The sequence below is a fragment of the Aulonocara stuartgranti genome, assembly GCF_965226115.1.
Source record: "Aulonocara stuartgranti genome assembly, chromosome: 16".
Classification (NCBI taxonomy): Eukaryota; Metazoa; Chordata; class Actinopteri; order Cichliformes; family Cichlidae; genus Aulonocara; species Aulonocara stuartgranti.
Genome location: NC_138952.1, coordinates 30553558 through 30570280, shown reverse-complemented (window position 1 = coordinate 30570280; position 16723 = coordinate 30553558). Strand labels below are relative to the sequence as shown.

The following is a 16723-nucleotide window of genomic DNA, read 5'->3' as shown; positions in this document are numbered from 1 at the left end:
ATCAACAGTCATGAGTTTATTTTTAACATGTAATAATAAATATAATAATCTTTTTGTGTGTTTGTGTCCAGGATGTCGCACCGGGGAGGCAAAGCTGACCAAGGGCTTCAACCTAGCAGCGCGGTTCATCATCCACACCGTGGGGCCAAAGTACAAAGCCAAATACAGGACGGCAGCAGAGAGTTCACTATACAGCTGCTACAGAAACATCATGCAGCTGGCTGCGTAAGAATCAGCAACTTATAATTCAGCCCACGTGCTAAACTTGGCAGTAATCGGACTTTCACAAATTTCATCTGTTTCATTCTCTGTCAGAAAGCACCAGCAAACAGTCACTGAATGAAAGTGACTGAGCTTTCCAGCTTTTCAGATTACAGAAACACTGATTTTAGAAAAGTTGGATCTGTTTTAAAAGTTGATGGAAAAACATTAAATCCATCTGTAAAATATGAACTCATTGGATAAATTAAAATCAACCCCCCCAAAAAACAGTGTTTCAGATTAAAATCCACAATTTCCTAATCAATATTTCACAGACCAGATTGTGCCGTTTCTGTCCTGATCTACTTGGTGATATAGATGTTTGCAGTATATGATGAAGTGGAGAGAGCAGTGATGATGATTTAAGGGAGAAGGCTGAACCCACTAAGACAAAAAAAGAAAGGAAAAAGTCAGACTGGCAAAATTTAAATAGTAGTACTGGAGGTCAAAGGAGCTTGCAAAGTGTGAAACTGGCTGATTGGGACCCACACCCAGTTTCACACCTTGGCTCAGGCGATTAGAGGATCATCAGGGGGTCCTTTTGTCCCTCTGTGGGGGGAAACTCCCACTAGGTTTATATCTGGGACTCTCCACCATTTGACCTTAGAACTGAAGAAGCTTCTCGGAAGAGAGGTGAAACATCTTCAAGTAACTTAAAGAAGTCCAGACGCTTTTCTTTGCAAGCTCCTTTGACTACGATGACCTGGATGACTGAGAACCTTCACAGACGTAGTACTGGAGGTATTTAGTGTTTTGTTTTTACCCCTCAGCTGTAAAAAGGCTGGTCAGAGATTGTTGTCACGCCTCCCTCAGGTGGGCAGGCAGCATGGACACCTGAGTTTGTGAATGCGATAAATCCAGAACATGGCAGGAGTTTTAAATGAATACCATACATGTACGTACTAAGAATCTTGGGGAAATTTGAATCTAGAAAACTGAGGGGAAGCACTGACGGCTGCCAGCATTTTCTTTACATGGAATTACATTTTTACCTCCATCAAGGATGTTATGTTTTTGGTAGTGTCATTCTGTTTATAAACACAACAGCTCAGTAAGTTCTGGATGAACTCTGAAAACTTTGTAGGTGTGTAGAGTGGGGTCCATAATAATCCCTTCAAATTTGTCTTAAATTTGTCTCCACCAAGATCTTCAAGGTCAACTCAATGACTTATTAGTCAAAAACTGATGAAAAGCCTGAGAACTTCAAAACTACGATTGTTACAAGTTGGTGTGTATTGTCAGCATATAGAAAGTGCCATATGAAGGTTTAAAATATCATGTCACATTTGACCTCTGACCTTTCTTCAAGGTCAATAGAGGGATCTGAAGGTGCTATATTGAACCATTGTTTGTATTGACAACATGTAGACATATTGGGAATGATGTATGTCACATTTGACATTGTATAGTCAGTGTGTACTGTAGATGTGATGTGCAGTATGTGAGACTGTATTTCTTCATTTTTCACCACAGAGAGCAGTCAATGGCATCAGTTGGCTTCTGTGTGGTGACCACAATCAAAAGAGGTTATCCTCTGGAGGATGCAACACACATTGCTTTGAGTAAGACACACAGACACACACAGGTTTTTATTGGAGTGACACTTTAGTCATATTTTCTTATTTTTTTTATCTCTCTTTGTAAGTTTATTGGTGCAGCCCTCCACCAAAATCCCGATTTCTCATGTGACCCCTTTGGAAAATTGAACTCCCCAAGCTTGTAATCGGCCCAAATTCAAAACAGTGGAATTTAATCTAAGAGGTTAGATTGCCACCCTGAAATCACTCAGATCCACTCAAACAGAAGTCTTACTCACCTCTGGAGTTAAAGCTACTACTGGCTGTAAAATAACCACAAAACCTAAACTGAATGTAAGACTGGATATACACGGGGCATAGTTGAGTGTATTAGTTCAGTGAACACCCAAAGAGAACCATATGTGGCAAATATTCTGCTTGTTTGCAAAATGTTTGCTCAGGTTTGTTCACTTAAATACACGACTACAGGTCCACACCACAGAAAAGGACGCATCTCAGTTGGTTTCATCCTCTTCTTAGTCTTAGAAAAATTGCAGTTCTCTGTAAACTACAGATTTGCTGTTATTTGTCTGTGTTATCTTGTAACAAACCAAAACAAATGTGTTTGTAGGGACAGTGCGGCGGTTCTTGGAGAATCATGGAAACAGCATAGAAACGGTGGTGTTTGCGGTTTCAGACACAGAGGAGGTTTGTGTGACTTCTTGTCTTTAGTTTAGACCAACAGGAAACACTGAACCTGCATGTTCCTCTTATTTAAAACCAGCTGTATTAAGTTAGCCATGTGCATATTAATCACTAATAGATATATATTCATATTTGTGCTCTTTCAGTCTGTGTTCAAGAAGTTACTCCCTCTGTACTACCCACGCTCTGAGGGAGAAGAAAAGGCTTGCCTACCTCTCATCCCAGCTGACATCGGCAATTCTGAGGGTGAACCAGTGGTTCCAGAAAGACGGATCCGCATCACAGAGAAACCAGGAAGCATTGAAGGTGCAGCCTTCTTCTTTTTTTTTTTTTTTTTCTCAATAATGTGATGAACAATTTCCTGAAATCGGAAAGGGACACACAACATGCTTCACTTTCATTTCAGTCGAAAAGAAACAAAACATTTCTTCCCTGTAGTTTGAATTTGTAGAATAAAAGCTTTTCTTTTCACTTGAAGGACTTAATTGTCAAGTTGAAATAGTCTGACCGAGCAGTCAGCCGTTTGGCTTTTTAGGCTGTCAGCCATTCATGTTGTTTGTCACTCACTCACCAACGGAACCATAAAACATCTGAGCTCAATCATTAAATACAGTGTGAAGATGACACTGGATAATGATTAACTTAGAGCTCAGGTTGTTTTTGTGAGTCAGTCAGACTGCATCTGCCTTCAGGCTCCTGAAGTGTCAGGACATGATTGTTTTATTTGTAGTAAAGCACTGACAGGACATGAGAAGTATCGCAGACAGATTTTAACCAACATAATGCCTCGTCACAATGATTGTCTCAAAGCCCTTGAACAAAAGTGTTCTCCTAAAAGAAAGAGTTTGATGTGATCAGCACACGACTTACAAACAAAGGAAGATTCGAGAAACTTTCAGAATTCTAAATAGGGAAACTGTTTTGAAGCACATCAAAGCTTTTCTAGTCTCCCAACATTTGTATTTGTCCTCTAGCTAAATGCAGACCAAGTAGTCTTTATTGAAAGTAATCGAGGCCCAACAGTTCTGTAGAAATAGCAAAATAATAAAAACACAAAGGACAAACAGAAATTTTGAGTTTTTAAACCCTCCACATAAACTGGATTTTGTATGACCTCTTTAGTTTACCTCAGCTAAGCCTTTGCTTGCACCCTAAATGTTAGGTTTTGGTGAAGAGGCCTGTGAAAGTAACACCAGCCCATGTGTTAGTGAGTGTTTGTGGTTTCCATTTTGAGCCTCTTGCCTCCATTGACCTCAAGTGTGGTGCCTGCTGGCCTGATGCTTCAAAGCATCGACATGTGGCTTTGGGGTGTTGATCCAAAGCAAGCAGGCTGCCTGCGAGTGAAACCCAATAACAACAGGCTGATGTATACACACTGACAGATGCACATGTCCGTTTGGATGTTGATAAAATGCACAGACATGCATACAGCAGTGCATGTGGTCTTGGAGAAACAAGGAATGAAACAGACTTGAACCCGAGCCTGGAATCTGTCAGCTGAGTTTATGACTTCATAGCAGCGCTTTCACACACGTGTAACAGCATCCTTGCAGATGAATTGGAATCTGTGTAATAAAATAAATACGGACAAACAAGCAAACCCATGAGAATGTTGCTGCATTTATAATTTGCTAAAACTTGTACACAGATAGTGTTTTGAGGGGAAACGATCGTTTAAAAAAGCCAGAGTTAACTGGATTAATTATTTTTTGTAAGTAGTATCGGATACAAGTTCAGCATTTCATTACGATGTCTTATCTGTTGGCTTGTCTAGATGAATGTGAAGAGGACAGCCTGGAGTTGGATCTGGGTCAGGTTGGGACTCACGCCTTCGCCCGGATGGAGGGCGACGTAGACAAACAGCGGAAACTGATTTTACAGGGACAGATGTCTGAGGCAGCCATGCAGAAGCAACACCAGAGAAAGTAAGAGTCCAAGCAAACTGTGAGATAACTCGATGATGCTTTCAAATGTTTTTCTTTAAATAAATGTAATAACATAATACTTCAAGTGTTTTCCACTTGTATTAACATTGACGTTGCCTGTATTAAAGTTTTCACGTGCAAAATCAAGTGCAGTATTTTCTTCAGTTACTAAACTGTAAATAAGTACAATTTGAATTACTCTATTTATGAAGTATTTCTATCTAATGCTGTTTCAGTTTGCACTGTAAGTGTTTGTCACTTAAAATTTTACTGAAACATTTCTGAACGGCTACGTTTTGGCTGCTTTCATGATCACACTTAAAGTTCTTTTTAGTTTTTTTTGGGGGTTTTTTTATAGGTTTTTAGTAGATGTTTTGGCAGTAATTTACAGAGGCAGTAGTTATAGCATGTGTGTAACCGCTAATTGTTCCATATATTTAAGATACTCTTTCTGTTTTAATCCTGCAGCTACGGTCGCTGGCTGTGTCGAGCGAGAGCAGAGGACCTGTCAGACATCGCCGCGCTGAAAGCGTTGTACCAGACTGGTAGGTGTTTGAGCATGGGACGTGCATATTAGATCTTTGAAGGAGTCTTTCAACGTCTGAATGTAGATCTGAAACAAAACCAGGAACCAAAAGACAGTTTTCAGACATGTGTATTGTAAGGGTGCTCGCCTGAGAGTTTCTGTTTCGCCTCTGCATGAAGAGCGAAGGCAATTCATCCTCTCTAAGGCACAATTGACTGTCATCACCAGTAGGAGGCAGTGTTGTTGCACACAGTCCAGGATGAGGTTGAGCACCAATTAGCTCAGCCGATGTCAAGTGAGGCAAAGGTTGAACCTATTTGAACTTTCAGGCCGTGTTTTGAGGTGGGTACATTTAAGCTTTAACATTAAATATATAGTTTTAAATTAAAGAATATTTAATTTAAAACTATATATTTAATGTATTTTACTTGTATCACAAGAAAAGTCTTTCCAAAAAAAATGTTCTTTATGTTGTTGACTGTCTTAGGGAAATATGCAAAAGAAACATTTTACATTTTGTAGTGATGCTACACAAGTAGAAGGTCTGTATGCATTCAAGTAAGAAACAAAGGCTGTCATACAGCCACTAATGCACATTACAGTTGGAGTGTTTTATCCAAAAGTCAGCTTTCCAAATCACTGCAGATTACAAGCGAAAAGTCCAGATCATAGTCACAGACACAGAGGCTGAACTGCTGGAAAACTATTACTCAGTGTTGGCCAGATGACCTCTGTAGGCAGAGGGCCAAACACAGACTGTATCTCCACACTTCTCACTTACTACATCTGCAGCTCTGTTTCAATACTGTGATACTATATTTAAATTAATACAAAATTGCAGGGTCTGAGTGTCTTTACACTTTACTGTGTATTTGTCCAGGCGTGGATATATGTGGCAGGACGGTGATGGTCGTGGTTGGACGAAACATCCCCGTGACCCTCATTGACCTTGAAAAGGTAACGTGTGCCAGTATGTCAAAGTGAAGCACTTTTAGTGATCTTAGTCATGTCGGACCTCACCGTAACAGATGGTGCAGATTTATTTTTTTGTGTACTCGTAATAATGCAATACGTGTGAGCAAGCACAGGTCACATTGATCTGCTTTTAACCTTGTTCACTGCACGTTTGATTTTACTCCTCAGTACCTGTTGCAAAATGCAATATATCTGTTTTTAAATAGGAAAAGCTGCAACTATAAAAGAAAATGTATCAGATGTGGGTGATCTGGTTTTTAACAGAACTGTAAGTAAATAAATACTCACAGTAATCCTGTGTCTTTGTTTCCTCTGCCCGTGTGCTGTAGGCGCTGTTGTACTTCATCCATGTAATGGACCACATCACAGTGAAGGAGTATGTTATGGTTTACTTTCACACGCTGACCGGAGAGCATAACCATCTGGACACCGACTTCCTGAAGAAACTCTACGACATCGTTGACGTCAAGTCAGTCTGACATTTTACTCACCTGATTACACTGAGCCTGTGGCTAATCTAAACCTTGAGCTGAAGGCATGACTGCAATTTTTTTAAGTATTTGCCTTCCATCTTTTAAATTAAAACATGTCAAGTATATTGGAAAACCAACATTAAATCAGATATGAAGTGGAAGAGAACATTGAATAGATAAGGCATTAACTTAGTTCCAGTTTTTGTCTTATTCCTCTGGCATTGAGTCACTGAGTAAGAACAGTCTGCTTCAGCTTTCCATCCACAACTGTTGTCATCTGGGTTTACAATATATGTTTAAAGTAGAATTAGATTTGGCTGACATTGTTGGCCAACTACTTCTCCAGTCTTAACTAACCAAAACTTAAAAAAGAATCAGACAGAGAGAGGTTGTGTAAAAAAGACGGTCTTTGGGAATTCCCCTCTCATTCACTCCTTTTCTCTCTCAAAGGCCATGACGATACTATGATTGAGTCATTATAGTAGCCGCTTTCATATTTTCTTCCATGCAGCATAGTGCTTACTGGATTTTAAATCAATCTAACGGTCATTTTGTATCAACATGACAAAGGGTCCACTTTTCGAACTAAATCAAGGTGTTTAACATTTTGTATATTAGGTCATACAAACATTTAGAGTTGACTTTCATTTGACCTATTTGGTGTTCGTTGGCTCTTGCTCTTAGCCTCTGCAGCTGCATTAAAGTTGAGAAACATTGGTCGTGCCACAGTACGATACCACCAAGGTTACAGTGTTTAGATGATTGGAAAAGCCAAACAAGCTGTGAAACACATTTGTTTCATTGTTGGCGTTGGCGCGAAGTCTCGCGGTGACTTGAGGCCAAGCAACTTGGCTCTGACTTGGCCTCAAAGAGTTCAAACGAGTTCTAAACTGAGACCGGATAAACCTTTCAAAGACAGCGCTCTGAAAAGTTGTTGTCAGACATGACTTTGTGATAACTGAGGTTGCAGAATGGATTTGGACCTGAATCGGTCATTCTGTTGAGCAATGACGTGTCCATTGTGTACCATCACATTGGAACTCGATACACATGGAGGCAGATGCTGTTTGATCTCTTTGAGATCTCCTGAAAAGTTCACCATTTATGAATATTTTCGTCGTGCTTAATCGTAGCCACATCTTCCAAATGGAAACCAGAAAGATCTAGACTTCTATTCAGAGATCAGAGTAGACCTACAGCTTCACTGTTCTGAAGTGACTCCTCTATCCACGCAGACTCCCCTGTTTGTGAATGTTATGTGTCCAAAATTAATAAAGACAGACATGAGTGGTCATACAGTAGATATTATTAGAGTTAGGTTTAAGTGTACGTCTTAATCATCCTACTACTACTGATTTAAAACTAGCACTTGAAACTAGATTAAACAAATTTCTAGTGTCCATAAACATCAACACACACATGAAACCCACACAATATCTAAACGTAACTGGGAAAAAAAGAAGGGGTTGAAATTTTGTTAACTGGAAGCCACCAAAGGAAAAACCTAGAGAAACTCAGGTACTCGGTGGGTAGGAGAAGCGTTTATAGTTGTCATCTCTTTTTAGTTTTGGTTACTAGAAACCAAACTTGCTTCCTGTGTCAGTGGGAAACTCCATGCAGTCAAGACGTACCTTTCCACGCTTGTCTTTCTCAGGTTTCATTGCTTTCTTACTGTCTATTCTGTCGGTTTCACAACACCTTTCTTAACCTTCATAAAGAAAACTGAAACTGTAGCACATTCCTGATGTTTATCCTTTATGTTGTGTGATAAATTTACCCTAAGGGTGTCAGATGCAGGTTACGCGATATATTTCAGTGAGGCAGGAAAAGGGAATTTAAAAAAAAGCAAACCTTGCTTTCACAGAGTCTTTAAATGCGAATGAAGACGCCTTCATTCAGCTTCCCCTTTCATCGGAACAGGAAACCCCCATTCAGTCATAAGTGACGAGGGCGAACGTTTGTGTTCTGCTGATTCATCAGTGCAGCCTTAAAATGTTAAGGATGTTTAGGCTCCACCACCTCTGCAAACTTTTAGCTGGACCTAACGAAACCCAGACAACAGTCTGCCCTCTACTAAAGGCTCATTTAATGTGAAACAAAAAACGCTGAGGTTATCTGTTTGCTTGTACACTTTCTGACTTGGATATTGTACTTTGGCTGCAGTAGAAAATGATGACTGCTAACAAGTTTGTCATTTAGCAGGGGCGTGTGTCTGGCAGAGCTCTGTGTTTAAAGCACAAGAACTGTGCTGCCTGTCAGTCACAGAGACAATCAAAGCCTTTTTTCAGGGAACTTTGTGTCCTCATTCTTCTGCAGGGCGAGGAACACACGCACATCACGTTCAGGGATCACTTTACTTCTAAACAGTTACAGTTTCTGTCCTAGCTGTTTTCATTTAGGAGTATTTTTCTTTCTCTGGAACATTTCTCAAGCAGTTGCTTTGTTTTGGGGGTTTTTGGTTTGGCACCGTGATATTGAACCCTGGTCTGGCTATTTGGCTATTGATTGACTGCAGATGCATGTTAGCTTCAAATTACCTAACCAACAGACTCTCGCCAGATTGAACATATCCACAGTTTTGGAAGCGTATATGTTGTCTGCATTTAGCAGGAGACCGATGGACTCGAGAGTGATTATTTTTAAATATCCTTGGGTCCGGCTCTGGACCAGTGCAGAAGGCCACAAGTCACGGTTTTGTACGTTTGAATTATTTGGATAACTAAAAGTTCCTGTGTGTTCCTCTGATGGACAAATGTTTTGGTTTTTCTTAACACAAGCAAATTTAGTATGGATGGAAGTTCAGGTCGGCACTATTTCCAGAGTTTTCCAGAATGCAAGAACTTTTTGGCAGCATCCAAAGGGGCCGGGGTTAAAGGGAAAGAGCTTACTATTATTATTTAATTTATGTGTTTTATTTTAAGAGTAAAGTGGAAATGTTGAGTGTAAAGTTAAAGTGCATGGACTGTGTGGACAAACGTGTTCTCTCTGGATAAATCTGAACCTGAATCTGAACCTCACCCTGAAGACTCAACATCTGTGTGTGATGGTTGATTCCTACAATATCAAGAAGAACTTCCAGATGCAGCACATTAATTTAAAATATCATCTGAATTAGTGAATATCAGAAATACGAGGAATTTGGCTCTAAACACATGTAACTAGTAACTGACCCACAGTTTTAGTTGGCGCTCTCTTACTCTGGGATATACCCCTGATTTGTTTGTTAGTCTCACAGTCTGTTTGTTTGCTTCTGTCTTGAAAACAGAGATGCGGGAGTTGACTCCAGCAACTTAGGAATGGCAGACATAACAGGCTTATACCGGTTTGGTAACCTCAAGTTTACATGTCATGTTTTTGCCAGTGATGTGGCTCTGTTGCTTCATTGGAGCATGGTCTGTAGTTAAATAATGGTGATTGAAATTGAGTTCCTCCCAAATGTAGATGCCTCTCGGGCCCCTCTTCCATCAGGGAGAGTTGGTTGCGTGAGACTGACAGACTGGTGAGCCATCTGTGGTTTTGGCTGCTTTGACTGAGCTTCAGATACGAGTAGATGGAGACAAGTGTCTAAAATTAGCTTCCTTCTGTAGACAGTTTGGCACAGTTTTATGGCTAAAGTTGTCTGATCAAAGCAGCGTAAAGCAGCATTGTAGTATGACAGCTGCTGTAGCTGACACTGTCGATTAATTGTCTAATTACCTGTCTGTTCAATCAAATAAATAACCAAGCACTGGAAAAACATTTGGCACTTCCATGTGGTAAATGTGTCCATGCTAATGTACAGGATGGAGCTGATTGTAAAGTGGTGTTTTTGTGGGACAGTAAATGTGTGGCTTTGGAAACGGCCACAGAAACATTGTGTCTCCTCTTTCAGAACATCAATCATTTTCATTTCATAATACAGGTTTTTTTAATTTTATGTTTGATTTCCAGAATAATGAGTCATAGGGTTGCTGAGAAGTATTATTCCACTAATGTTCTGCTTTATTTCTTGCAGGTATAAAAAAAATTTGATGGCTTTCTACTTTGTACATCCAACATTCCGCTCGAAGGTAAGGGATGGTTTTATTTACAGTTTCTGCAAAGCTTATTTAATATACAGGCCTGTGTAAAACATTTATATTTCAGTTGATAATGTATAAATGTATGAAAACAAACCTTGTCTGTGTTGTTTATTGTATTTCAGATGATTTTGATCAAGTTTTTATCCTTTTTTTGTAAGAAAAAGAGTGAGCACAAGACATTTAAAAAGCCATATTTATACATTTAAGATTAAAATGCTGTGCCTTACACCCTTCAGTGGAAACTTATTTCCACTGCTTGCCTCATTCTTTTGTTCACTAGCCGGAGCTCGTGACCACAGGTGATAGTAAGAATCTAGACTGACCTGTAGATTGATAGCGTTGCTTTCATGCTCAGCTCTTTCTTCACTACAGCACACCGACACATACGCACCAGTCTGCCTGTCAGTCTCCTGCTCCCCTCACCCCTCATTCACAAACAACACCATGAGATGCTTAAACTCCTCCACTTGGATCAGCAACTCATCCTGACACAAAGTTGGGACTCCACCGTTTTGCCGTCAAAAAAAACATGGCCTCAGATTTGGAGATTTGTGCTAGTTTTCATCCCAGCTGCAAACCACTAAAGTGCAAGCTCGAGGTCACTGCCTCAGAACCACACATCTGTAAAAGGCAGACAACCAGGAGCGTTTTGCTTTTCTTATTAATCTAAGTCCTTACATTCCTACCACACTGATCCAGAAAATATTTTCCTCTTTAGGTAACTTCTGGTTTATCTGGTTTCTTGATAACTTTTTCTTTATTCATTAAAGTTCAGTCTTGCTCAGTTTTCTGTTTTTGTTGTGTTCAGTTATTCTTTGATTATTGCATGACTGGTGTCCTGGCAATGTAAAATCAAGCTTGAATGTTTTTAAAAACTGAAGTAAAAGTATCCAATTTGCCACAAATTAACAGCAAGAAAAGCAGCCAATTACAAACAAAAACAGCTCGACCAGCTTACTAAAAATAACTTTCTGCGTTACACCGAACTTATTTAAGGCTTACGAGTTTTGTCATGCTCATGACATGGTTTTATCTCGAGCTGGGGTTTATATGGTGTTACATGTGTGAACAAAGGGACTACTGTCATACGTGTATTCAATGAAGCGCCCAGCTTTTATCTGGTGATAATGTTATTACATGAGGGTTTCTTGTTGAGTTTGCCGCCGTAAATCAGAGACAGTCTGATATGTGTGTCTGGAATCAGACTGGTGGCAGCCGTGCAGGTAGTTTGTAAGGTCCGTCTTTACTCCAGGTCGTTATTAGGAATGGGAATCGACAGCTGGTTTTCTACTCTCTAATCCGTAGACCTGCTTCATGACAAACATCTTGACTTTTCATTGCAGGGAAAGCTTATTTGTAATAATGATTCCTGAGTTCAGTAAGTGTTTCAGTAAGCCAGGTTGAAATGTGTGCTGTTAAAACAGCTGGCCGAGCTCAGCAGTGCTGTCTGTCTGACAGTTGTGTATTGCAAACGGTGAGGTTGAACTCAGAGTCACGTGCATATTTTGTACTGTCTGAAGACCCGGAGATAAGTAAAACCTATGTAGGTCACTGACATAGTAAAAATGTGGCTCCATTACAGACTCCTACAGATCAGTTTATTAGATAGATTAACAGGATGCATGTTACATATGTATTTGCATAGAAAAAAATAACATCTCAGTCTTATAGGTTTGAATTTTTAAACACTTCTTTATTCTAAACAGTTTATTTCCGACCTGAATGTATTTTTCATGTGCTAGGTAACTGCTCTGTTAAGTGATCTTATTAGGTCTTCTTGATGATCTAATGTCCTCCTCATAGCCACCAAACAGGTCTCTGGAGGCCAGAGCCACCTCCAGGAGACTGGAACACCCTTGAACTGGGTTTTGCACAAAGATCCAATACTTGAAAAATGTTTAACAAAATCATAGGTTTTGTTTTTACCCTTCAAGCTTTCAAAGATAATGTCATTTTTGCCAGTTCTCCCTGCCTGCACCTTTCTGTGTTCTCCTTGTGTTTGTGTGGGTGCTTTTTCTTTATTCATTAAAGTTCAGTCTTGCTCAGTTTTCTGTTTTTGTTGTGTTCAGTTATTCTTTGATTATTGCATGACTGGTGTCCTGGCAATGTAAAATCAAGCTTGAATGTTTTTAAAAACTGATGAACGGTTCTTTACACACATCCATTCTCTTTCTTCACTTGTCTCAATCAAGGTTTCAACATGGTTCTTCACCACTTTCAGTGTATCTGGCATGAAGGAAAAGGTCCGCTACCTCGACAATCTGCAACAGCTCTTCACCTGCATCAAGCCTGAGCAGCTCGATATCCCTCCATTTGTCTTGGAGTACGATGCACGAGTAAGAACACAATAACAGAGAGATCCATAACTCAGTCCTATGTTGTTTGCACATGATCCACGGATATCTTTCAAAGTGATTTGAATCATTTTGGAAAGGTAACTGCTAAAATACATAAAGGATTTGATAAAGCTCTCAAAACTAGCCCAAACGTTTGTTCCAAAAACCCCACACAGGTTGGAACTATTTATTTTAACATAATCAAGCTGACGTCCATCCAATTATTGCTCATCTAATTAGCTCTCCTTCACCAGCAGCAATGCATCTGAAGTATAAAGCAGCAGGTGTTCTGCCTTTGCCACACAGTATGTTATTGCAGATGGATAGAGCTACATTAACCTAGTAGAAATGAATGGTGTAAATCAGCCACTGAGTAATGCTGAAGGTTTTTTGTTTTGTTTTTTCATCCTGCTACCTTGTTGTGGCTAACTGCACGGAAGGTCAACCATTAAATAGACAGGAAATGAAAGCACATCAGATAATGTTGTAGGCTGATTCACTCAGCGGTAGGAGCTCAACGATTTGCAGAGGTTCAGAAGTGACATTCAGTTATTATTTTCCCTAATTATTCTTATTTTTACTACCTGCCTACCTAATGTGATATTAGAACAGAGTGTTTTAATACTGGAAAGTGGTTCAGCTTTTGCCACTTTAAAAACTTTTTAACATTTTATAGTTTAGCCATATGTGGTTATAGTCTGACCATTACTAAAGTACTTTGTAAAACATCTAATTTGGGCCAGTTTTTCTTTTTTTTTTTAGCTTTCTGACTTTACTGTGACAGGCAAAGTATGTCAGTTGGGTGCAGCTGTGGTAACCCCTCCGCCTTCCTCTGTAAGAGTTAGGGTTCATTTGAAGTAGTGGCTAGAAATTCTAATGTAGACACCAGAAAGTTGGTCCCACTTTCTCTAGATGACTAAAATATAGGTCAGGTGCTGAAGCATGTGGTTTAAAGTTACAAGCGACCTGCCAAAATAATTTGATGTGTCAGAAACATCTGGAAGTTGCAGCAGATTATCCCAGTTAATATATCTTAACTTGGAAAATATGTCACTACATTTGGAGCGCTGATGTTTGGAGCCAGTAACTGACTTCCTTTGATAAATTAGAGTTTGTGTGTCTCCACCTCCCTGTAAGCATCGGTTTTGCATTTTCAGATGCCGAAGGACGGACCGTAACCCTGTTTAGCCTCACGTCAGCTCTCTGGCTGATGGTGTTTTAGTAGAAATATTTAGGTAGGCTATGTTCCTGTTGATGTCTCGAATAAACCTGAAATCACACAAACCTTTGTGTGTTTCTATTCACGTTCTTTTTTCATCAGTTGTATTTGAGGGATCAACAGACAAGACAAATCTCTAGACTTTCCCTTTTCAATTCTCCTCTTCCTGATGTAAACCAGAGACGGTGGAAATGATTTCTGTTGTTCTTTGTCTTTTATTTTCATCTCCAGGTTTAATTTCACCTGTTAAACCGTTGACTATAACCTCAATTAAAATGCCCAGGATGCTTTGTGATTACTAAATGGACAAAATAATTATCAATAACTTTGATTAATCAAGATTTTTATCGTTTTAAGAAAAGTTAGCTGATGTATTTTTTTTACTGGCATGTTTGAAGAAAAGCAGGTGAGGAGTTTTTGATTATCCACTGATAACTCTGCCATCACACCTTCCCCTCAGGTTAAGAGTGTAATATCAGTAAATAATATCAGTCGCTCTTCTTGTTTTCATCTTGGTAACGTTACCCGCCTTCGTCCTTCACTTACTCCAAACAGCACTGCCATACAGTGCTCTTGTCACATCTCATTTAGATTACTGCAGTTCTCTGTGGTCTACCTCATAAATCTCTTCATAAACTGCAGTTAGCTCAAAATCCAGCTGCTTGTATTGTATCCAGAATTGGATCTAATGAACGTATATCACCTGTTATTAACTCCACTGGCTTCCAGTTCACCTACGTGTCAATTTCAGATCCTGCTTCGGGACTACAATCTCTCTCTCTACTTTCAAATCGCGTTTTAAAACCCATCTATTCAGAACTGCATACCCTTCATTTTGACTTGGTCTTGTCGATGTTTACCTTGATTAGCTTTTATAGTTGTTTTTTTATTTGTTTACCTTGTAATAAATAAAAAGTGTTATTAATAATATTTTTATTATTAACTGTGGGTGTCTGTTTATACTCGGAGCTAAAATATGGGGAAACATGACAGATTGATGGCACATGTTTAAGCGTGTTTCCTTTTGGCATTCACTGAGTTGCCATGAAACGACGTAAACATTTGGATGTTCTTTAGTGGCATCAGCTAAAACAGACTTTCAGAGTAGAACGTCAGCGTTGCCCCTATTTTGAGTACTGAGGAAATGTCAAACCCTGAGGAAGCATAGTTAGAATCAAAAACAACGTCTAGTTTGTTAGTTTGATGCAGTTCGAACTTAAAAAAACTTTCTTGCATCCTCCGTTTCTTTAGAATAATTCACTTTTTCTTTGTTTTTTTTGAATAGCTGATATGTTTGTAAACCACTGTGGATATCCACTTATTGATGTTGGATTGCAGCAGTAACAAGCTTGTTTTCATATTTTGTTACTCGGGGTAGTTATGAATAAAGACACGAGGTCACGGAGCTGTAATAATTACTGGTAGATGAGAAAATGCACTTGTACATGAGGTTACCTGTACAATAAAGTATCATCGTTTCAGATTCAGCATTTTGCAGGGAATGTAACTCCAACAGTGTCCTGATGCATCAAGACACAGAATCAATTTTTTGGAACAACAATGTATTTTCCACTTTCAGCACAGCCAACAACCTGGGCAACATTGTTTATATTGACACCTACCCAGAAACACTTGTCCTGCTGAGCTTAATTACAGTGCTGATGGAGTCCAGGAAGTAATTGCTCTGTTTGTTTGCTGAAATTGAACCTAACCAGGAGGTAAATTCTTAAACGGAATCTCTTTGGAATCCTCGGCCAGTTTGATCAGTCGTTAACTCTCACAGCAGACTCAGAACAGAATTGGCATTCGTTTATACCTAAAAGTAGGAACCAGGGCTTTCACTAAGACTCTATTTGCGCTGTTACTAACTACAGAGGTTGTGTCCTTAAACTCATAAGATGATGCCACAGTTTTTTTTCGTAGCAGTCAAATAAACCCCGTATTGCAGGTTTGAAGCTTCTAATGGGGGTTAAAGTGCGCCGTGTTCCAGAGCCTACACCAGAATGGTAAGGATGATATGACGTGTGAAAGAAAGTTGGCTACAGTTACCACTGAGCTTAGATAATTGTAGATTTTCTCAAAAGGGAAATTGAGATGGTATCGCTCATGTAACCACTCACCAGCCGTCCATTTTCCTTTATTAGAAAACAAAAAAGTGAAACTTGCCTCATTCTTTGTTGGTAGACTTATTTCATTTCACAACACCTGCTGGCATTTCACCATTGGCTCTCAAAATGGCCTCGGATCGACTTGTCTTTAGTACTGTTGGCTGTTTTCACATTTCTCACATTTGGCCACATTTATTTTAGCTTTGCTTGTCAGAGTTTGACTAAAGTGGAATCTATTATTTCTTTTTAATGCTCTAATAAGCCTTTTCAAGGCACACTGCCTACAACAGATGAGCTGTTGTGTAAATGTAATTATGTAAATATTCTTCTTGCACAGAACTTGTTTGATTACAAGTTTAAATGGCGTATTTTCACATCCAAAAGGAGTTTTGTTTTTTTTTTCTCTCTCAAAAATTTTTTATTACTTTTTTTGACAATCTGTGTGGAAATTTGTGGGGTGGGGGTCTTTCCCCCACTGGTCTACAGCTAAAATCCTTCTGAGTAAACATAATCTAACTTCATTAATTTTTGGCCTTTTTATGCCTTTATTTGTTTTCTGGCTCTTGTTGTCATGAGGTGCTGTTAGTTCTTAGACAGCTACTTTGGTAAAAATGGCT

General features: G+C 39.3%; 1 protein-coding gene across 3 annotated transcripts in view; it reads left to right on the top strand.

Moving 5' to 3' along the window:
• Window positions 1–16723, top strand: part of gdap2 (ganglioside induced differentiation associated protein 2) — a 33022-nt gene that overhangs the window by 5858 nt on the left and 10441 nt on the right. For all 3 annotated transcript variants that reach the window (XM_082507326.1, XM_082507328.1, XM_082507327.1), the window contains exons 4-13: window positions 72–225; window positions 1735–1823; window positions 2410–2486; window positions 2630–2789; window positions 4258–4408; window positions 4877–4953; window positions 5815–5891; window positions 6239–6378; window positions 10377–10431; window positions 12636–12779. In XM_082507326.1, coding sequence (XP_082363452.1) covers window positions 72–225; window positions 1735–1823; window positions 2410–2486; window positions 2630–2789; window positions 4258–4408; window positions 4877–4953; window positions 5815–5891; window positions 6239–6378; window positions 10377–10431; window positions 12636–12779 — 1124 coding nt within the window. The remainder of the gene's footprint in view (window positions 1–71; window positions 226–1734; window positions 1824–2409; window positions 2487–2629; window positions 2790–4257; window positions 4409–4876; window positions 4954–5814; window positions 5892–6238; window positions 6379–10376; window positions 10432–12635; window positions 12780–16723) is intronic.